We start from the raw sequence: 24845 nt of genomic DNA, 5'->3' as shown, positions 1-24845 counted from the left end.
GGGCATTAGGAACATGAAGGCAATGATTAGGCAGACTACCTATCCAAGCAGTGTGCTTTAGCAGCATACTTTGATTTAGAGCCCTTCTGTGGACTCACAAAGGCACATAACTACTAGGAAAATCAAAAGAAACTGGGAAACAAAGCAGTTCAAACGAAGAGGTACTTAAATACATTAAAAGCCACCACATACAGTAATACGCAGAAAGGTCAAGCAAAATAGATCTAAATAAAGGTCGCAATGCATCGAAGCATAATAATAACAATAACTCAAACTAACAACCTAAACTATTAATTAAACAAGTAAGGAAGGCTAAGTGCGGGTGTAACCGAACATTACATACTCAGCTGAAAGCTTTGGAGACAAAATAAGCGAAGATCACCATGTAGGAAAATGAACATAGGGTAACCTTGGAATGTGTTTGTATGACATGGGTATCAAATGGAAGGTATTAAAGAGTATTTTAAAAGGGAGTGGGCCATAGTTCTATAGGTGGACGCCATTTCGGGATATCGCCATAACGGTGGCCCAGGGGTGACTCTAGAATGTGTTTGTACAATATGGGTATCGAATTAAAGGCATTAATGAGGGTTTTAAAAGGGAGTGGCCTTTAGTTGTACAGTTTAGTAACAGTATTCCTGCCAAGATCCCAAGGGCTTTTGATTTCGCCCTGCAGAACTTTTTCATTTTCTTCTACTTATTATGGTAGGTGTCACTCCCATTTTACAAAGTTTTTTCTAAAGTTATATTTTGCGTCAATAAACCAATCCAATTACCATGTTTCATCCCTTTTTTATACTCAGTTGAGCAGAGCTCTCTGAGTATATTAACTTTGATTGGATAACGGTTGGTTGTACAGGTATAAAGGAATCGAGATAGATATAGGCCTCCATATATCAAAATCATCAGTATCGAAAAAAATTTGATTGAGCCATGTCCGTCCGTCCGTCTGTCCGTTAACACGATAACTTGAGTAAATTTTGAGGTATCTGGATGAAATTTGGTATGTGGGTTCCTTGGCACTCATCTCAGATCGCTATTTAAAATGAACGATATCGGACTATAACCACGCCCACTTTTTCGATATCGAAAATTTCGAAAAACCGAAAAAGTGCGATAATTCATTACCAAAGACGGATAAAGCGATGAAACTTGGTAGGTGAGTTGAACTTATGACGCAGAATAGAAAATTAGTAAAATTTTGGGCAATGGGCGTGGCACCGCCCACTTTTAAAAGAAGGTAATTTAAAAGTTTTGCAAGCTGTCATTTGGCAGTCGTTGAAGATATCATTATGAAATTTGGCAGGAACGTTACTCCTATTACTATATGTATGCTTAATAAAAATTAGATAAATCGGAGAACGACCACGCGCACTTAAAAAAAATTGTTTAAAGTCAAATTTTAACAAAAAATTTAATATCTTTACAGTATATAAGTAAATAATGTCAACATTCGACTCCAGTAATGATATGGTGCAATAAAATACAAAAATAAAAGAAAATTTCAAAACTGGCGTGGCTCCGCCCCTTTTCATTTAATTTGTTTAGGATACTTTTAATGCCATAAGTCGAACAAAAATTTACCAATCCTTGTGAAATTTGGTAGGGGCTTAGATTCTAATAATTTCTAGACAATAACTTATTTCTGTGAAAAAGGGCGAAATCGGCTAAAGCCACGCCCAGTTTTTATACACAGTCGACCGTTCGTCCTTCCGCTCGGCCGTTAACACGATAACTTGAGGAAAAATCGATTTATCTTTACTAAACTCAGTTCACGTACTTATCTGAACTCACTTTGTATTGGTATAAAAAATGGCCGAAATCCGACTATGACCACGCCCACTTTTTGGATATCGAATGTTACGAAAAATGACAAAATTCCATAATTCCATACCAAATATGAAAAAAGTAATGAAACATGGTAATTGGATTGGTTTATTGACGCAAAATATAACTTTTGAAAAAAACTTTGCAAAATGGGTTTGACACCTACCAAATTAAGTAGAATAAAATGAAAAAGTTCTACAGGGCGAAATCAAAAGCCCATGGAATCTATTACATATATAAATAAATTAGCGGTACCCAACAGAGGATGTTCTGGGTCACCCTGTTCCACATTTTGGTCTATATCTAGAAAACGCCTTCACATATACAACTACCAGCACTCCCTTTTAAAATACTCATTAACACCTTTCATTTGATACTCATCGTACAAACAAATTCTAGAGTCACCCCTGGTCCACCTTTATGGCAATATCTCGAAAAGGCGTCCACCTATAGAACTAAGTCCCACGCCCTTTTAAAATACTCATTAACACCTTTCATTTGATACCCATATCGTACAAACAAATTCTACAGTCACCCCTGGTCCACCTTTATGGCGATATCTCGAAAAGGCGTCCAGCTATAGATATAAGGCCCACGCCCTTTTAAAATACTCATTAACACCCTTCATTTGATACCCATATCGTACAAACAAATTCACTCTAGTCAGCCCTGGTCCACCTTTATGGCGATATCCCTAAATGGCGTCCACCCATAGAACTATGGCCTACTCCCTCTTAAAATACTCTTTAATACCTTCCATTTGATACCAATGTTATACAAACACATTCCAGGGTTACCCTAGGTTAATTTTCCTACAAGGTGATTTTCCCTTATTTTGTCCCCCTAGCTCTCAGCTGAGTATGTAATGTTCGGTTACACCCGAACTTAGCCTTCCTTACTTGTTCATATTTGGTATAGAATTATGGCATTTTTTTTTCATTTTTCGAAATTTTTGGTAACGAAAAAGTGGGTGTGGTCATAGTCGGATTTCGCCCATTTTTAATACCAAGATAAAGTGAGTTCAGATAAGTACTTGAACTAAGTTTGGTAAAGATATTTGGTTTTTTGCTGAAGTTATCGTTTAACGGCCGAGCGGAAGGACACGCCGTCGACTGTGTATAAAAACTGGATGTGGCTTCAACCGATTTCGCCCATTTTCACAGAAAACAGTTATCGACATAGAATCTATACCACTACCAAATTTCACAAGGATTGGTAAATTTTTGTTCGAGTTTGGCATTAAAAGTATTTTAGAAAAATTAAATGAAAAAGGGCGCAGCACGCCCATTTTGAAATTTTCTTTTATTTTTGTATTTTGTTGCACCATATCTTTACTGGAGTTGAATGTTGACATAATTTATTTATATACTGTAAAGATATTAAATTTTTTGTTAAAATTTGACTTTAAACACATTTTTTTTGTCATCCGATTTGGCTAATTTTTATTTAGAACACATATAGTAATAGGAGTAAAGTTCCTGCCAAATTCCATCATTATATCTTCAACGACTGCCAAATTACAGCTTACAAAACTTTTAAATTATCTTCTTTTAAAAGTAGGCGGTGCCACGCCCATTGTCCAAAATTATACTAATTTTCTATTCTGCGTCATAAGGTCAACCCACCTACTAAGTTTCATCGCTTTATCCGTCCTTGGTAATGAATTATCGCAGTTTTTCGGTTTTTCGAAATTTTCGATATCGAAAAAGTGGGTGTGGTTATGTCCGATTTCGTTCATTTTAAATAGCGATCTGAGATGAGTGCCAAGGAACCCACATACCAAATTTCATCAAGAGACCTCAAAATTTACTCAAGTTATTGTGTTTACGGACGGACGGACGGACGGACATGGCTAAATGAACTTTTTTCGCCCAGATCATTTTGATATATAGAAGTCTATATCTATCTCGATTAGATTTACCGTTACGGATTACCGTTATGCGAACAAAATTAATATACTCTGGGAGCTCTGCTCAGCTGAGTATAATAATAACTCAAACTAACAACCTAAACTATCAATTAAAAAAACTGTTATAATCACATAAATAAATATCTAACTACATAGTTTTTTAGACATAATTGTAATAGACATATTTTTAATTTGCATATCAAGTTCTTAGTTGTTTATTTAACAAATTATGTATGTACTTAGTTATGACGACAATAGAGTAACTAATATAGATTCCTAACTAACTTATAAAGAACGGTACAAGAATGTCGTCAGGTATGATACGATCTCACCTGGTATATTTAGTGTATATCACGTGTCGCGTTATCACTGCCGTTGATAAGATATTGTGTTTATAAAATGACCGCAATGCGTCACAAAAAGTACACAAGCGTCAATGCACTCCAGAAAATGAAGTAAGTGCTTACTTACTTAATTGGCGCTTAACCGTCTAAACGGTTATGGCCGTCCAACAAGGCGCGCCAGTCGCTCCTTCGCTCCGCCAACCGGCGCCAATTGGTCACACCAAGGGAGTTTAAATCGATTTCCACCTGGTCCTTCCAACGGTGTGGGGGCCGCCCTCTACCTCTGCTTCCATAGGCGGGTTCCGATAGAAAAACTTTCTTGGCCGGAGCATCATCTTTCATTCGCATAACACGGCCTAGCCAGCGCAGCCGCTGCGTTTTAATTCGCTGGACTATGTTGATGTCTGCGTATAGCTCGTACAGCTCATCATTAAATCTTCTTCGGTACTCGCCATCGCCAACGCGTAGAGGTCCATAAATCTTTCGAAGAACTTTTCTCTCGAACACTTCCAAAGTCGCTTCATCTGCTGTTGTCATGGTCCACGCTTCTGCCCCATATAGCAGGACGGGTACGATAAGTGACTTGCAGAGTCTGATTTTCGTTCGCCGAGAGAGGACTTTACTTTTCAATTGCCTACCTAGTCCTAAGTAGCATTTATTGGTAAGATTGATTCTTCGCTGGATTTCAGTGCTGATGTTGTTGCTAGTGTTGATGCTGGTTCCCAAATAAACGAAGTCTTTTACTATTTCGAAATTATGGCTGCCAACAGTAGCGTGGTTGCCAAGGCGCATATGCGCTGACTCTTTGCTCGATGACAGCAGGTACTTCGTTTTGTCCTCATTCACCATCAAATGAAGTAAGTAAATCACAAAAATAAGTATTAAACAATTGACAACAATAATCTCAAATGTTGACCAGTTTCAACTTTATTAGATTGGATCAAACTGGCTTTGATTTCATTATATGCATATATGAATGTTTGTGTGTATGTATGAGTATTAGACTGGGTCGATTTATTAACCGATATCGCCCCATCGATTTTGCGATAGGATTTGGGCTCAGGAAAAAATGTCCACTACGCATACCCAAAAAAATAATTTTGAGCTTGCGAAACATTGTGGATAAAACAAGTGTGATACCTCATCCGTCAACTGCCTGACAGGATTTTCAATATGGCTACTTTTTAGCATTTTGGCAGCGTTCTGACAGGGTGTTCAATATGGCGGCACATAGGGCCAGCTATCTTCAGCGGTTGATAGAAAGATATACAGAATGAGTCAGCGATAGTCAATTAAAAATCAGGTGATCCACTCTATTTGTAATTTTGACGTGTATGCAGAAGTTATCACACTTGTTTTATCCACAATGCTGCAAAATTTCATGAATTTGATTTTTAAGGTTTTCTTCATGACCTACTAAAAAAATTTTCATTTGATTTTAACGCTTTTAGCGGACATTTTTGGCCCGGACAGGATATACATATGACATTTTTTTTAGTAGGTCATGAAAAAACCCTTAAAAATCAAAGTCGAAAAAAGTAAAAAAAATGAAATTTCGCAGGCTCGGAAATTATTTTTTTCTTGAGCCCAAATCCTATTGAAAAATCGATGGCGCGATATCAGTTAACTTTCGTCCATACAAATCGACCCACCCTAATGAGCATATTATATAGCGAGCATGGGTAAACATGGTGTTTTGAGTCAAAAGCTGCTAGTTGCTTGACAAAATTCGCTGATTTCACACTGCTGGAAAAAAGTTGTTGAATCAGGCGAATTACGGGACAATTCAATCGACATTTTTGTAATTTTTATTTATTGCAAATAGCTGTTAAATAAAATTCGTCCAAATTGTTGATTCTGAATTGAGTCCTTCAACAGTCAAATCGCCAAAAAAAAAAAAAAAAAAAAACTAATTAAATGTAAGTCTCTGTTTTACAAAAAAAATAGAAAATTTTCGGGGCGATGCCGGGCAGAATTTTTTTCCAAGATGTTTTCCATAGATTCGTATGTCGCTCTTTCTAGGTCTTGAACCCATGATTTTCGGTTATTTTTGTTAATTTTTTTTAGGCATACCACGATGACCGTCTAGCCCTGTGAACTACCAATTATGAACATCACCCAAAAAATACCAATGAAATCTGTTAAAACAACAGATTTTCGTGAAGATAGAAATAACAGTGGCTGTTGATATGACAGCGATTTTTTTTTCAAAAGAAGTGTAATTGGATTGCTATATTCGTTTCTTATGCTTTGCTAAAAATATATTTTTCCGCAGTATTGGCCTCATTGTAGCAATTTGACATTAACATTGAGTCCTTGTCGGCTTTCCCACCTCTGTGATATGTATGATTAGTTGCAATATTATAGTGCACAAAAAAATATTTATATATATACGTGTACTCACTCATATTTAAACATTTGATTTATCACACACATAAAGCGCATCAAATGTCATATGACTAAGATAGCTTAAAGATTTAAAGATTATTAGGGCGACGTGTGAATACTTGACGGTATATGGTTTCGAAATACACAATAACTTGAATTGACGGTATATAAGAAAATATATTTGATTGAATAGTGTGAATCAGTCTTTTTTCTATTCTCTTCCATTATAATTATTATTACGAGCCTCACCCGTTCGCATCTTGCGCAACCAATATAAAAGAATCTTATCAAATATCAACAGAAATCAGCTGTTCTATTAACTTACAGCTTGCGCTGCATCTAGCGTATAATAGCAACTTCCGTCAGTCAATTAAAACTTACTGCTTGCGATGTCATCTAGCGTACAATACAGCTTGCGCTGCCATCTGGCGTATGGTAGCAACTGCCGGTAATGCAATGCAAATATTCACAATAGTTCCATAGTACAAATAGATTTCTTTGTGTGCTCACAATCGTTTATTTTTTAAAGGTTTTATTATTTATTTATTTTAATAAAATATAGCTAAACAAAAGCACTACGACCAAAATTGCCCGAAGCTCGCTAATAGCCCGAATCTCCATCTTTACAACCAAAACTTTATTTATAGATTTGGATTACAAATAAGAGCGAAAAAGGGACGCGTACATAAAAACAGCAATTAGAAATAATATATCGTCGCCCACTAACCAGAAGCACGAATGTGCAATTTTTCCGATTTTGTGTTATAGGCCTCGTTATATTACCCTTTAGATTCTATAGGTTCTACTTAAATCTAGAGCTTCCTACGCACATGGAAACCCCAATAATTTGCAGTGCCATTAACATGAATGTACAATTCAGTCACACAAAGTTGAGCCAGAAAAATGAATGTAGCACATTCATGTTTCTGGCTGGCAACAAGGTAATGATTTTCCTGTTTGTATGATACATTCGTTGATATGGCTAAACAATTTTTGAAAAAAATGAAGAACAGTACACATTCGTATGTTCGAATGTTCCGGCCTGGATTTTGGGCACCAACTCGTAACTCACTAAAACTTTTCGAGGTTCACACACAATTGTATGACGATTTTTTTATTTATAATTATTTTACTCAGGGATCTATAAAACTACCCATGCGATATATGTATATGCTAGTTGAGATACACAAAAGATGAGCTGTATAAGGTATTCTTCATAAAAAATTATACCGATGAAGAATTTTTAATAGCTGAATATCCGAAAAAAGATAGTTGTTTAATTGAAGGTAAACGATTTATTCGAAGCCGTTGCCTCTTCTCGAATCAAAACTAAAATACTTGAAAAAATGGTTATATCAAAGGAATATCATTCTTTTTATAAAAATCTTGTGGGCAACGCTTTACCCAAATATTTCAGCAGATTCTGATTCTGATGAGAATAAGAATTAGTTCTAAGTTTGCAATAATATCTTAAATAAAAACACATTAGGGTATATGAAATTGAATTGAATGTGTAACTTTTTCATTTACATACATACTTTCGATAAGTCAAAGCCGCGGATGTTTTCCCAAGTACTGTGATGCTCCGAATCCCAATCCGCCAACAGAATTGGCCTAGCAGGTATTGGCTTGGCCCTAACATTATTTAAAAATCAATCTGCAGTGATTTTTTTACGTGTTTTGAGGATAAGGCCATAACAAGACCACTTGGGCCAATTCTTATAGCGTATTTGGATTCAGCGTAATCTCCAAATAATGCGCTGTATAAGATAAGAAATATATAATGAACAGATGTACATACCTAAACGATTTTAAGATAAATATAAAAAAATTGCAAAAAAACCCCTTATTTGAACGATCGGTTGTATGGGATATATATTGTAACGAATTTGCTGCAAATCCTCTTATTTGCCCTTTTGCTAGGATCGTATCGCTAAACTGTTGAATAAATAACTCCAATATTGAATAACGGAAAAATGGCCTTTATTAAAATACTTCACAATAACACTCAAACTGTGCAACGAATAGCTTAAAAACCAAACTGATATCTTAAAGGAAACTGACTTTCAAAATAATAGTGCTATTGCTCGCTAGATATCGTCTTACTCGTAACTGCTTGACAATTCAAATCAAACTGAATTACTTCTTACTCGCCTGCATTGCTTTTATAGTTTACGCTGCATACTTCTAGGCTCTTCGATTTCCAGAAGTTACTAGTTGTTTCGGCTACAAAATCGCCAGCCACAACTACGTGCACAAATTATTGCTCTCTCTTGTGACAACTCAGATAAGGTATATGCATGTGTTTGTAGTTTACAGTCTCCCGCACACACATAAGCGTATAAGTAAATTCATCGGTGTGTGACATCTCATCTCTCGCTGCCTTGTATGTAAATGTTGCTCGTCGGAATGTGTACATATGTGTAGACGCAATTATTGATTCGTTTATGTAGATACATAATGATTGAATTATTGATGTGCATTCACGTCACTGCTTAGATCGGCTTAGAGCTGGCAGCACTCCTTAGTTTTGCTAATATTCGTAACACTGCCCTCCACCTAAGTCTGATCGTCCCGATCAGACAAATCTCTCGATCTAAACGCTGCTAATCTCTCCAAATGAACCACTTTCATTTTGGTTCGTGGTTTGGTAGTGGTTTGTATGCGGTACACTACATCGTTGATCCGTTTTACAACTTTGTATGGGCCTTCCCAGTTACACTGCAATTTCGGGGACAAACCTTTTTTTCGTTGTGGGTTGTATAGCAGCACCAAATCTCCTTCCTGAAACCCTTCCGAATTAATTGCTTTATCGTACCTCGCTTTCATCTTGTCACTCATAATCTTTGCTCGTTGCCTTACCAGATCGTGTATCTCTCTCAGCTCTTCTTCTAAGACATCTGTGGATTTCTTGACATTCCTCTCCGCATCGGCATCTATCCCATACTTCAAATCAGCTGGCAGTCGAAGGTCATTGCCAAAAATTACCTTTGCGGGAGTTTGGCCCGTTGTGTCATGTACTGCCGATCGGTAGGCCATCAAGAATAATGATATGTGTGTATCCCAGTCCTTATGGTACTTGTCGACTACTTTCCTTAAATGCTCCTCCAATGTTCTATTGAAACGTTCCACCATACCATCGGACTGAGGATGCAATGCAGTTGTCCGTGTTTTTCGAATGCCCAACTTCTTGCACAGTTCTTGGAACACAGCTGATTCAAAATTCCTGCCTTGGTCAGAATGTAACTCCATTGGTACACCATACCTTGCAACCCATTCGTTTTTAACCACTTCTGCTACTGTTTCTGCTTCTTGGTTTGGGATTGGGTATACCTCTGGCCATTTACTGAAATAATCCATAACCACCAGTACGTATTTGTTTCCGCGGTTGCTAGTAGGAAATGGACCTGCGACATCCATGGCGATCCTTTCAAATGGTGCACCTGAAATATACTGCTTCATCTGGCCACGACTTCGGGTTTTGGGCCCTTTCGCTCTGTTGCATACCTCGCAATTGGCAATCCACTCGGTGACCGACTGACGGCAACCAACCCAATAGAATCTCTGCTTAATTTTCTCGAGTGTCTTCGTGATTCCAAGATGGCCTCCACTTGGACCATTGTGCAACTCGCTGAGCACGTCAGGAATCCTCTTTCTGGGAACAACTATAAGTTTCTTCTTGCACTGACCATCCTCACTCTACCATACTCGATGCAAGCAACCGGATATCAATTCCAAACTGTTCCACTGTGCCCAATATGACTTCGCAATGGGACTCTCTGCTGACATATCCTCTCTGCTTGGTCTTTCGTTTCGTTCGAGCCCTTGCATAACATGTGACAGATCTGTATCTTCTAGCTGACACTTTCTTAGTTGTTCCTTGTCCCATTCATCCGTACACGTTATAGTCATTAGCCGGACATCTATAATGTCTTCTTTAGCCTCGGCCTTTGAACAGTGCTTGCATTCCAAACTACATGGCCTTCGTGACATTGCATCGGCATTTCCATGGGTACTACCTTTTCGATGCTCAATGGAAAAGTCATAGCTTTGAAGTCGCTCGATCCACCGTGCCAATTGTCCTTCCGGATTACGGAACTGCAGAAGCCATTTCAATGCTGCGTGATCTGTCCTGACATGGAATCGCTGGCCGTAGAGGTATTTGTGAAAATGTTTAATGCACTCTACCAATGCCAACAGCTCTCTCCGCGTAACACAGTAGTTCCTCTCTGGTTTTCCAATCGAACGGCTGTAATATCCAACTACCTTCTCCTGTCCATCGACCAGTTGTGATAAAACGCCTCCTATAGCATATCCACTTGCATCTGTATCTAGAATAAACGTTGCTCCTGGAATCGGATATGCTAACATTGGGGCAGTGCACAAACGCTCCTTCAATGTTTGGAAAGCCACTTCTTGCTCCTTCTTCCATTCAAAAGCTTTGTTTTTTCTTGTAAGCTCATGGAGGCTATGGGCTACGCTGGAAAAATTTGGTAGGCGGTAATATGTGCACAGCCCAAGAAAACTTCTCAATTCATGTAGATTCTGTGGTCTTGGCCAATCCTGTACAGCCTCTATTTTTTCGTTCGCAGTGCAGATGCCCTCTGTCGTTACCTTGTGACCCAAATAATTGACTTCCTTTTTAAACAGCGCACACTTTTTGGGACTTAACTTCAGACCAGCGCCAGCTATTCTCTGGAAAACTTCCTCCAAGTTCTTAAGATGTTCATCAAAGTTCTTGCCCAATACGATGATGTCGTCCAGGTACACCAAGCATGTTTTCCAATGTAGTCCTTTCAGTACATGGTCCATGAGTCTCTCAAAAGTAGCTGGTGCATTACAAAGTCCAAAAGGCATCACTGTAAATTGCCAAAGACCATCACCGACACTGAAGGCTGTTTTCTCTTTATCTTCCTCCTTCACCTCCACTTGCCAGTAGCCGCTTTTCAAGTCCAGCGTGGAAAACCATTTCGTACCAGATAGCGAGTCCAGAGTGTCGTCAATTCTTGGCAATGGGTAGCTATCCTTTTTCGTTACGTCATTCAACTTCCGGTAGTCCACGCAAAACCTCATTTTTCCATCCTTCTTTTTTACATGTACTACCGGTGAGCTCCATGGACTAGCTGATGGTTCGATGACGCCGCTGTCGTTCATTTCTTGAATGATTTGACTCACAACTTCCCGCTTCGCCAGTGGAACACTACGTGGAGCTTGACGGATCGGTCTCGCATCTCCAGTGTCAATTTGATGTTTCACAACGTTGGTGCGGCCTGGTTTAGAATCATCCTGGTCAAATATGTTCGCGTACTTTAGGAGCAGTTGTTTTGCCTTACTCTGATATGCTTCCTCTAGTCCCTGCATCCATGTCTTGATGTCATTTGAAAGATCAGTATTACTAGCTGAAACGTGTTCCTGGAGCTGTTCACAGTTAATAACCACTTCAGCCTCTTGGCATCTTCCCAAAATAGCTCCTTTAGTCAGTTTGAGTGGTGACTTGAACTCATTGAGTACTCTTACCGGAATACGTCCATCTTGTTTTGTCATAGCCAGGGTTTTTCCTACAAGTATGTTTAGTGCTGATTTGTTTGCTGCTTCGACAACCCACAATTTGTTTGTCCCACAATCTCCATCAACCTTTGCCCAGATGACTGCTTCGGATTTTGGTGGTATTTGCTGACTCTCTTCCACCAGCACTCGTTTACTGCTGTAGCCTCTCTCGTAGCCGAAATTAAGTGGTACATCCATGTTTTTATATCGCATCGTCTTGCTTTGCATGTCGATCTTGATGCCCTGGTCGATTAAGAAGTCCACTCCAATTATGATTTCATCAACAATTTCTGCCACTATAAAATTGTGTACTACCATGACGTTCCCAATTGCGACTTCACATTCTACTTCTCCAATTACCTGGGTGTCCTCTCCCGTGGCTGTACGTAATCTTGCTCCAAGCAATGGTCTTATCTTTTTGTTGACTAAATCCGCTCGAATGATGGAATGAGATGCACCCGTATCTACAGTCAATAACCGTTCCTTTCCGTCCACATGTCCTCCAACAGTAAGGTTGCTCGATCTTCTCCCAATCTGCGAGATAGAGATTATGGGGCATTCAATTGCGGGAGCCAGCTGTCGCTTGCGGCTGACTCGATTTAGTTTAACGATTGAGTGGTCTTGGATATTTGCCCATCACCTTCTGCTCTGCGTTTACGACCACCCACATTGTTGGAGCTATTGGGACCGCTGCTGCAATGTCGTGCAATATGACCTGGGTTGCCGCACTTGAAACATTTAATAACTCCGGCATTTTTCTGTTGTGATCCCTTCAGTGCTTCCAAAATAGTGTCTACCCAATCTGGTCTTTCCACTTCTACACGATGAGCTTTGTATGCTGGTTTACTCAATAGTGAGGCCGTTTCCTGAGTCAATGCATGTGATACCGTTTCAGAAAATGTCAGCTTTGGGTTTGCGTATGTAGCTCGCTTCGTTTCCACGTCCCGTATGCCATTTATGAAACTCTGGATTTTTACCCTTTCAGTGTATTCCACGGGTGCGTCCGCATTTGCAAGATGAGCCAATCTTTCAATATCTGAAGCAAACTCCTGCAATGTCTCATTTGCTTTTTGGTAGCGGTTTTGCAACTCAATTTGGAATATCTGTTTCCTATGCTCGCTTCCATAACGTCGTTCTACAGCAGCCATCAATGCTTCATAATTGTTCCGCTCTCCTTCGGGAATCGTCTGTAGAATTTCCGCTGCTGGCCCCTTCAATGCCACGAATAGTGCAGCAACTTTACCTTCCGCATTCCAGTTGTTCACTGCTGCGGTCTTCTCAAACTGTAGCTTGAAGACCTGGAAAGGAACAGAACCGTCAAAGGATGGTGTTTTTACCTTTGGATTACTCGCTGAAACTGCTGGGCGATTCATTTGCAACTCCTGTATACGACCTCTCAAAGCTTCTATCTCGGCATCAATTTTGTCCTCGAGCTGCACAATTTTTGTATCCTGTGCTTCCAGCTTTGATGTTACCCTTATCTCCTGTGCCTCCAGCTGCGAGGATATGCGGGCCTCCTGTGCTTTCAACTGCTCAGCGAACTGCGATGTCATATATGTCTTTTGCTCTTCCAGTTGAGTTTCCATCTTGGATGTTATGCGTGTCTCCTGCGATTCTAGTTGTGATGCCATATATGTCTTCTGTTCTGCCAGTTGAGATGACACTGTCGATGTTTGAGCAGATATTGCAGCTAAAATCATGTTCAAGTCTGTACTGGTAACCGTCTGCGATGTTTCGTTCTTCTCTTCAATTTTTGTTGTCTCCTCGCCATCAAGATGAAAGACATGCTCTTCCACATCAATTCCTTCTGCTTCCATTGCTTCTCGTAGCCGTGCCTGAAGTTCGAGTTTAACGCCGCTTGTATTCAATCCACGGCTCTCCAACTCCTTCTTCAGTTGCGGGATCTTCAATTCACTTAACTTTGCCATGTCCTTGTTGTCCTCTAGAATTTATTCAACAATTCCTCTTCTGACACCAATTGTAACGAATTTGCTGCAAATCCTCTTATTTGCCCTTTTGCTAGGATCGTATCGCTAAACTGTTGAATAAATAACTCCAATATTGAATAACGGAAAAATGGCCTTTATTAAAATACTTCACAATAACACTCAAACTGTGCAACGAATAGCTTAAAAACCAAACTGATATCTTAAAGGAAACTGACTTTCAAAATAATAGTGCTATTGCTCGCTAGATATCGTCTTACTCGTAACTGCTTGACAATTCAAATCAAACTGAATTACTTCTTACTCGCCTGCATTGCTTTTATAGTTTACGCTGCGTACTTCTAGGCTCTTCGATTTCCAGAAGTTACTAGTTGTTTCGGCTACAAAATCGCCAGCCACAACTACGTGCACAAATTATTGCTCTCTCTTGTGACAACTCAGATAAGGTATATGCATGTGTTTGTAGTTTACAGTCTCCCGCACACACATAAGCGTATAAGTAAATTCATCGGTGTGTGACATCTCATCTCTCGCTGCCTTGTATGTAAATGTTGCTCGTCGGAATGTGTACATATGTGTAGACGCAATTATTGATTCGTTTATGTAGATACATAATGATTGAATTATTGATGTGCATTCACGTCACTGCTTAGATCGGCTTAGAGCTGGCAGCACTCCTTAGTTTTGCTAATATTCGTAACAATATTATATAGAGCTCCGATCGAAATGATTTTTACAGAAAATCTTCTATGATATATTAGAATAAATATCACCAAGTTTAACGTTTTTATATTGGAAATTAAGGGAGAAATTGCCAAAAATCTTTCTATCTGAACGATCGGTTGTATGGGATATATACTATTTATTTATTTTTATTTATTTATATATACGTTTTTATATTGGAAATTAAGGGAGAAATGGCTAAAAATCTTTCTACCTGAACGATCGGTTGTATGGGAGATATATGTTATAGTGGTCCGATCCTACCGGATCCGACAAATGTCTAATATAATACAAAAATACATCCTTGTGCCAAATTTCATTGAGATATCTCAAAATTTGAGGGACTAGTTTGCGTTCAAACAGACAGACGGACGGACATGGCTATATCAACTCAGTTCGTCGCCCTGATCAATTCAGTATACTTAATGGTGAGTCTATCTTCTATATTTCTCAACGTTTCAAACATCGGACCAAAGTTAATATACCATTTCATGTTCATGAAGGGTATAGTTAGATCAGTTTTTAAAATTTTTGTTGTGCCAGAAAAATGAATGTGCTAAATCTCGGAAAATAGAAGGGATGCGAGCAGAGCGATTATTTCAGTGAAAGAGCATAGTGTGAATATAATATATAGATACACTTTTACATTAGAAACTAATTCTTCTAATTTTAAGGGAACAATAAACTTTGAAAGTCGATTTCCCAACATTTTAATTTTGGCACATTCATGCTTCTGGCAAGCGGGCGACGATATATGATGAATAGGGCAAATATGTACTGTGACCTTTATTTGTGCTTGACCTTTCAGCCTATTACGGTGTGTGGCGGCTTTAATGTATTTAAGTACCCCTTCGGGTTTTTACTCTATATCACGAAGATATTAAGTGTCACGCCACCTAGATGAGAGTCACTGCCTTTCCAGAGCGACGCATGTGCAAAGATTGTGAATCGGCGTTTCTTCATCCAGCTCTCAAAAGCGAGCGATTTGTGTATCGTATAGATTTAACTTACTTAGTCATATAGTAGACTACAGTATCCCGTAAGGTGCACAGAGTTTGGTTGATACTTTCGCTTCTGAGCATTCAATTCAGTGTCGCTTTGGTTTTGCAGTTACTTACGGTTTTCCCCATTACGTGTCTTTGTGAGTCCATAGCAGGTCTCTGAACCATAGTATTCTGCTAAGGCACCCAGCTTGAATAGGTAGTCGGCCTGTTCGTTACCTTCATGTACCTGATGCCCGGGAACCCATTCTAAAAAAAATCTGTTTATGGCTCCCAGTTCCATTGTGGCTCCACTACATTTATAAACTAGCTTAAAAGTGATTGTGTAAGACTGCAATGTACGTAAGGCTGCCTGGCTATCTAACAAAATGAAGATACTTCTCAAGAATAAGCTTCTTCGTAGACATTATCTACTGAAAACTTCTATTCCATGGATTTCTGTCTGAAAAATACCGGGGTAGCATCCCAATGGTACCGATTTCTTGAAGTTCGGCCCGTAGATACCAGCTCCCGTTTTTTCGTCATCAAATTTTCATCTATCCGGAACCAGACCTCTAAGTAAGGGTCAGTATATGGATTCCGTGTTTCCCAAAGAGTTCTGTCCACAATGGACATCTTAAGATTCCGTGCGATTCTGAGCGTAGGGGTCATTGCATCACGTTCCAATTTGCTATTACTTTCATATGCCCTGTCATGTTGCCTCTTTCTCTATTGTAATAGGGAAGTAAGATATCCCACAAAGGCACAAAGTGCATCAGCAGGGGACGTTTTGATTGCACCTGATATGCCATTACAAACTATTCGATGCAGTTTTGTTATTGCTGTTCTTCGCGTGGTCTTCGACCACCAAACTAAGGAAGAATAGGTAACTACTGGCGTCACAACAGTATTAAATGTACGGTATACCAGTTTGGGAGATAGCCCTCATATTTTGCCATATAGAGTCGAGTGTTGCTTTGTCTATAGCGTATAGACAGGCATTCCATGTGATGGTTCTGTCCAGTGTAACACCTAGGTATATTACTTCCATTGAAAATTCGATTTTGGTGTCACCCAGGATTCATAGACAACCCTTTGGTATGTAACTTTCTATGATTCGCAGTGATTGTTGCATGCGATTGAATATTGTTTCACGTGCAACCCTATGATGCAGATTACTAAGACATCAACATACAATCGTGTGTCAAATCCATTGGATCAAAGTAACCGAAGGAGGTAATCTATCAGTAGGGTCCACAAGAGAAGAGAGATTACACCCCCTGAGATCATCTCCTAGTAGCCACAGTTGACTCAGTTGTCCCTCTCAGCTAAGTACTTGCTGAATTTGCGTTTCGTGTAGACGGTATAAGCCTACTAGTGTTGGTTAACGCTGCATTGCGCTGAGTTAAATTGCGCTAAAAATCTTCAAGACATTTGATAATGTTTTTGCTAATAACTTGGGTACATTTGCGCCAAATCGTTAACGCATAAAAAACTGTGCCATTATCCACTAACGAAATACACAGCACTTTGCATATGTTTATAAGAATTTTGTATTAAAATTGAGTAAAAATTTGTTTTTATTTATTTTTCTTTAAATCGAAATAATTTGTTTTATGGCGATTTTCTATCAATTTATTAGCCAAAACTACATTAATACAAAAACTCATAAACTCATATTTAAATTTATAATCATACCATAAAAATATCTGCATGTACATACATAATTACAATGTGTACTGAAATTTGTTGATACATATGTCTGCATATTCAAAAATAATTTCTTTCTGTATTAAAAAAAATTTACGGCACAACGTTTTTTTACTGTTGCTTATTTTTCTATGGTATAAATATAAATCAAATTTTTCTAGACAGCCAACGACGTCAAAGCAGTGGTGTGAATATATATATATGTATGTTTGTATAATATATTGTTAAAGAGTTTATATATGTAGAAATATATTTATTTGCCGTCGGAAAATTTGCCAGACATACTGCATTCTATCGTCAATAAGAAGCTTCTTATTTCTTTTCGGCTTATTTCCCAATGTCTGGGACTTAATTTCTAATATATTCATAATAGAATTTAGAGTTATATATATTTTTTCCTTTGAAATATTTTCACATGCGAAATTTATTTATAGGAAATGTGGATACAAAGCATTCAAATACATCTCTACATAAGTACATATGTATATATAAATGTTTTCATATGTATGTACATCAGGGTATATCAAGAAAATAAAACACATCTCATTTTGGAAAAACATTTTCGTGAAAAAGCGGAAAAATAAAAATAACTTTCTGTTATACCTGACATCCACTTTTGCACATTTTTCGAAATTGCATTTTAAATTGTGTTTCATAATACTTGCAGGGAAAATTTGGGATTTTTTTTAATCTCTATTTTTATTATTTTTAAAATTTTATCGCCTTTTTATTACTTCTTTTTACTATAATTTTTTAGTATTACACCTCTTTTTCATTATTATTATTATAAGTATTTTTTATTATTATTATTATTATATCTATTTTTTATTATTATTATTTTATTATTATTATTTTATCATTTTATAACTATTTTATTATTATTATAACAATTTTATTATTATTATAACTATTTTTTATTATTATTGTTTTATTCTTATTATTTTATTTTTATTTATATTTTGTTCTTATTATTTTATTTTTATTATTTTATTTTTATTTGTTTTTTGTTCTTATTTTAATTTTATTTATTTTTTGTTCTTATTATTTTACTTATTTATTTTTTATTCTTATTATTTTATTTATATTTATTTTTATTCTTATTATTTTATTTATATTTATTTTTCATTCTTATTATTTTATTTTTATTTTATCATTATTATAACTATTTTATTATTATTATAACAATTTTATTATTATTATAGCAATTTTATTATTATTATAAATATTTTTTATTATTATTGTTTTATTCTTATTATTTTGTTTTTATTTATTTTTATTCTTATTATTTTATTTATATTTATTTTTCATTCTTATTATTTTATTTTTATTTATTTTTTATTCTTTGTATTAGAGATTATTATTTAATATTTTTATTTACTTTTTTTGTTTTATTTTATATTATTTTTTATTTACTTCTTTTATTACTTTTTTCCTATTATAATTTTTTTAATATTATTATACTAATTTTTATTATTTTCTTTGTTATTATTTTTTTTATTATTATTAATTTTTAATTATTATATTTTTTTATTATAAAAATATTTTTTCTATTTTTATTTTTTACTAATTTTTTTATTTTTTTTTATTGTTTTTTTTTTTAATTATTTTTAATATTTATTGTTATACTTTTCATTATTCTGTTTTTATTTTTTTATTATATTTTTTTCTTATATTTAAATTTTTTAGGTTTTTTTATTATTTATTTTTGTGTTTTTTTATTTTACTATTTTTTGTAATACTAACTTTATTTATTAAAATTTTTTAGTAATTTGCTCTATATTTACATTCTTTTTATTTTATTTTTTCTTTTCGTTTTTGTCAGTTTTGAAGTGGCCTAGTGAAAATTTTGTTACATACTGTATACAATAGATCTTGACAAAACAAAAAAACAACATAAAGATTCTAATTAATATTATTAGCCAAGCATTGAGAGCGCCACATGTTAATGAGGTAATATTTCAAGATGGCACCTTCAATTTTAGTTTACGATATTAAGTAAGACAATTGTAGAAAATAATAAACTAGTTTTTTTATATTTCATAGATGTTTCATATTGAATACCAACGTGTGCTGGTCGAAACTGAGTAAGCAATTGGGAAGTAAAGTCATATCTCGAACTATAAAAATAACGGCGTCTCTTAAGCTAGCGCAACCTTTGCAGCCCAATCAAAAAACTAGAGCGTACTAAATTGCAGATTAATACGGGTTAATTAAATTTATTACACTTTTTTTTTTTTTTTTGAAAAATATTTTTTGTCTCGTTATCGGCCGTTAGTATTTAGAATAACTACAACTTTTGGTTGGACTCAAGGCTGGGTTTTCTCAAATAAAACAGTTGGATGAGTATTTTATTTTGATTTTATTTTTCAGTATTTCGACTTCAGTCTGAAGTTGTTGTTGTTGTTGTAGCGATAAGGTTGCTCCCCGAAGGCTTTGGGGAGTGTTATTGAAGTCATCCTCAGGTGTTTTATTTAAGAAAACCCGGCCTTGACAGCTCAACCAAAAATTTTACTTATATTATTTTGAAATTTAAGCTAGCCCAACCCTCGATGGACAAATTGGCTAGCTTATGAGACCTAAAACAACCAATATAAGTGGGAGGTCAACCTAACGAAGCCTACTTGAAGTTTCAACTCCATAAGGAATATGAAGAGTCGCTCGCAAATTATCTCAATGGTCAATAGGGATCAGTTGAATTGAGAAACGCAATACCAAGAAGAGTTAAAGAAATGGGGATAACAAATTGTTCTATATCTACAAATAAATACTTCCTTCTCCAATAGAGTATTGCATACGATATAAGATAGTAAAACAGTTATGTTCAGTCTATCAATTTTTTTCAGATGAAATGTTCTATCTCGACTTGAGAGACGCTCTAAATCAGAATTGGTTTAAATCGGAATTCTATTTAAAATTGTTTTCAAAAATTAACCATCTTCAAACTTTATTCAAAAGGATGCGACCTTAGAATAAGGTTCTAGAACGTCTTATCTTCAAGAACAATCTATTTAAAATTGTTTTGAAAAATGATCTATCTTCAAACTTTATTCAAAAAAACTCGAACTTGTAATTAGGTTCAAGAACGTTGTATCTGATAAAACGATTCAAAAACCATATATCTCAATCATGAAACAAAGCCATAAGGGTTTTTTTTTATACACATTCCGAGATAAAGCATTCCTTAGTCGTTTTCTAAGAAAGGGCCTTCTTCAACCTGCGTTTTTCAACCTCTGCGATAACAGTGATGTTTTGAACAAAAAAATTACGACATAGCTGACGCTGCAATTGCAAAATGTGTACATAAAAAATAAGTACGAGTAAATTGAAAAATAAGTGCATTTATTGCTTTTTTAATATTAAGTAGTGGTTACTGTTTCAGTACTCTAACTTCGTCGTACACCGAAAGAAAGAAAGCTAATAAAATCAACAAAGCACGTTTGTTATTCTTTAATTAAAAAAAAAACAAATTTGTTTAGTTATTTCAACAGATGAAAAACTGTTGGTCTCAAGTTAACAATACTCTGTAAAAATGACAGGTCATTAAGCAATCTAACTGATTTTTCTGTTAAAAGAACTGATTTCATTGGTCATTTCAACAACGAACAACTGTCAAGCTAATTTTAAGGAGAGACTTACGCTCACGGCGCTCGCTACTTTGTTCTTATGGCGAAAACGTCACAGAGATCTCTGTCATATCAACAGCCAGATGAGTTGTTGACATAACAGCTATTTGGGATGGACAAAAATTTACAAAAATATCGGTTGAATTGACCTGTCATTCGGTTGATTTTACCAGTGTTTTTCTTTCAGTGTAGCAAAGAAGAAAAAATGTACTTGGTTTATTTGAATTCAGTCATATTTTCCTTTACAACAATTATAGTTATTGGCGTTTGAGGGTTACAAATAAAAAAAATTGCTTTTTGCCTACATAAAAGTGGAACAAAATTCATTTGGTGACACGCATATTATTAAAATATTTTACAAGTGTGGTGGAAATAAGATGACATATAACGGTAATGTAAGGTTAGGTGATAACAACAAATGACGACTGGCTCTTGATGTTTGTGTTATTTGACTTAGCTTTATATTCTTTTTCCTATTCTTCTCTGTTTAGTCTTTTACTTTATTATTGACATAATCAAATGTAATACGAGTATGAAAAAAATTTGTATTTTATTGAGGGAATGTCAAAATGACAATGAAAGTGAAAATGAAATTAAAATAAATTTACGATACATACAAAAAAATAAGTAAGTACATTTAAATATATGTAAATACAGTTTAGAATACTCAAATAGAAAAAACACAGTCAGTACAAAAAAAAAAGAAATGTAGTGAGAAGTAATGTGGAAATACAAAAAACACACTCAAGTTGTAAAACTTAATAAAGAGAAAAGTAAAACGACAAGGTGAACACAAAAAATTCTACAAAAGCGTTCAAAGGGGAGCTGGAAGAAATAGTACATTGTAAAACATATAAATTGTAAATGGAGAATAAATTTTGCAAGTATTTTTTTTTTTTTGTAATTTTTAAATTTGTCTTTTTTAAGTGTTCTGTGTTTTAATTGCTTGCAATATTACAATTGTGTTCATGTATTAAAAAAATTTATAATTTTTAAACACAGTTTGCATTTTAGTAATTGTTTTGCGTGTTGTAAATATTTTCTTTTGAATTTTTTTTATTACTTAAATAAAAAACATACATAAAGGTGTATAGGTATTTGTTATAGGTTCGTACTCATATACATTTAATGTGGTATAGAAAGAGAAAGACAGTTATGTTACAAATACGTAAATTATAAATTAGTGGTTAATTATGTCAATTGAAAATAAAAATAACCAAAAAAATTTAAATAATAAATATATGTATACATACATAAATTAATAAACAATTATAGTGTACGGTTATATAATAGCAACACGATATTTTGCCGAATTGTGCTAAATATCTTGGTATGTATTAAGTAATGTTTTGTTAAAGCCGTTATAATTTCGATGTTATTTATGGGTGCGGTAATGGTTCATGTTATTTCACACCAAAATTATCATTAATTTTCAAGCATTTTTCACATTTTTAATATTGTCTTTTCGGCTTATTTGCATTATTTTTATATATTTAAATTTTTCGTTTTATTTTTTTTATTTAATTGTTAAATTTTTTTATTTGACAGTTTTGAAATTTTTTTATTTCATTGTTTTTAAATTTTTATTTTTATTTTTTTATTTGATTGTTTTAAATATTTTTTTTCTGTAACTGAACTTTTTTTATTTATTTATTTTGTTAAACTACTATTTCTTCTAGTGTTTATATACATATGTAGTTTTTTTTTATTTTTTTATATTTTGGTTCTTTTATAAAATTTTGTTTACTTTTGTTATTTTTTGTAATTTTAAATTTTTTGCATAATTTTACATTTTTTTATTTTTTTTTACTATTGTTTAATTATTTAAAAAAAATTTTTTGCTTTGTTTTATTATGTTATCGTTGTTTCGTTCTTTTGTCGTTCCTTCTATTGCGAATATTTAACAACAAATCTTTCGGGCGAATAAGAATAAAATTATTCGTTCGGAATTGTTAATTTTTTTTAGATTTGTATCGTTACTAAAATTTCGTATTTTCTTATTTTTTCATTTCAGTTTCTTGTAATTAAATTTTAACATATTTCTTTCCATCATTTAATTTTTTTGTTTATAATTTAAATTGAAAAATATAATAAAATAGATAAATAATTTTATTTAACAAATTTTTTTTTCATAACTTTATTTTTTTTAAATGCAGTCGTTAAGTCATATTTTATAAAAAAAATTACCGAAAATATATATATCATGTTGCTATTATATTGCACAACACTGTTATCTATATAATATGTTCCATTAATACATAAGGATATAAATATGTGTGTTCATAAATAGTTATGGCATTTATTGACTTACCAGCATAAATCGCTAAAAATATCGAGAGGAATGAAATGACGCTTGCCAAAAATTTCGCCTCCATCTTTGGTATTGATCCGTGATTTGTACTTTTATGCTTATTGTAACTATAACAATTGTGATTTTTTTTACAAATTTGTTGTTACACTCCAATTGTTGTAGTGGTTGTTGCTGGTTATTGTGTTGCTGCGCTTCCAGAAATATTGTTGTGGCTGCTGCTGGTCTTGTTGTTGTGATTTACTTGACTGTTTTGTGAACTTGTTTGTTTTTATTTTTATTTCTACGTTTTTATTTTTGCCCTTTATTGTTGCCAAGTCAGTTGCTGTTACTTTTGTTGTTGATGTTGTTTAGATAATTTCTGCTTTAATTTCATTAATATATATTTTTTTCGTTTTGCTTTCTAAATTTTAAGATTTTTTTATTATTTAGTTGTCCGAGTTGTTTCCTTCTTGTTACGCTGTTATGTTACTATGAAGCGCTAACGGGAGGCTGTTGCAGCTGTTGTTGTTGTTGCTAGATATAGACGCAAGATTATTGCTGTAATACAATTTTATCAAAATGTATTACTCATATTTTTTGCCATATTTAGATTTTTTTGTTATCTTAAATTTTGAAATTTAATTATTTTTGTTTTCGATATTTTTTTTTTCTTTTAATTTTGGTATTTGCTTAATTGCAAATTATTTCTTTATTTTTCTACCTTTTTTTATTTCATTTTTTTTATTTAGGAAATATTTTTTAGTTTCGAAATTTTTTGTGTGTTCAAATTTTTATTTAATCCTAATTAAGAAGTTTTGCATTATTTATAATTTATTTTGTGTTAAACTTAAATTTTTCTTTTTCGGTGTGTTATTTTTTTTTTCAGTTATTAAACGTTTTTACCATAACATTGATTTATTAATTATTGCATTAGATTTACATTTAGTTTTCTATACATTGAATCCAAAGTTGATCGTCGTCTTTTTCGTAATTAACGCCTTCGTAGTTTAACGATCTGACGACAAAATGTAAAATTGAAACAAGGAAAAAGTAGCAAAAAATAATAAAAGAAATAATTAAAAAATAAATGAAATTAAAAAAAATTAAGTGAAAAAAAAAATTTTATATTTTTAATTTTAAAAAAGTTTAGTTTTAAATTACCAGTATTTTTTAATAAAGTAGAAAAAAATAAAATAAAAAATAAAATAAAAAAAAAATTAAAAAATAAATAAAAATAATAAAACGTTTATAATAAAAAAAATTTAATAACCAGTATTTTTCAATAAATCAGAAAAATTTTATTTAAAAAAAGGTAAGCGAAATAAAAATTTATAAAAGAATGTTTTCAATTAAAAAAAAAAATTGAATAACCAGTTTATTTTTAATAAAACAGAAAAATAAAAAAGTAAAATTAAAAAAAGTAAAGAAAAATCGCGTAAAAAATTATTTTTAATTCAAAAAAATTCAATTGAATACCAGTTTTTTTAAATAAAGCAGAAAAATGCAAAATTAAAATGAAATAAATTGAAGTGAAAAGGTTTTAAATTAAATTATATTT

At 34.1% G+C, this 24845-nt stretch overlaps 1 protein-coding gene across 18 annotated transcripts in view; it reads right to left on the bottom strand.

Annotated features, from left to right (window-relative positions):
* Nucleotides 1–24845, bottom strand: part of Bsg (immunoglobulin domain-containing protein Bsg) — a 222577-nt gene that overhangs the window by 145239 nt on the left and 52493 nt on the right. For 10 of the 18 annotated variants that reach the window (XM_067767601.1, XM_067767600.1, XM_067767603.1 and 7 more), the window contains one exon: nt 23309–24302. In XM_067767601.1, coding sequence (XP_067623702.1) covers nt 23309–23372 — 64 coding nt within the window. In that variant the 5' untranslated portion in view covers nt 23373–24302. The remainder of the gene's footprint in view (nt 1–23308; nt 24303–24845) is intronic. The other 8 variants (XM_067767613.1, XM_067767612.1, XM_067767611.1 and 5 more) reach the window with 3 other exon arrangements.

Source organism: Eurosta solidaginis, chromosome 2, assembly GCF_040869045.1.
Source record: "Eurosta solidaginis isolate ZX-2024a chromosome 2, ASM4086904v1, whole genome shotgun sequence".
Taxonomy (NCBI): Eukaryota; Metazoa; Arthropoda; class Insecta; order Diptera; family Tephritidae; genus Eurosta; species Eurosta solidaginis.
Note: the sequence above shows the minus strand (reverse complement) of the source record. Positions and strands in the feature narration are given on the sequence as shown.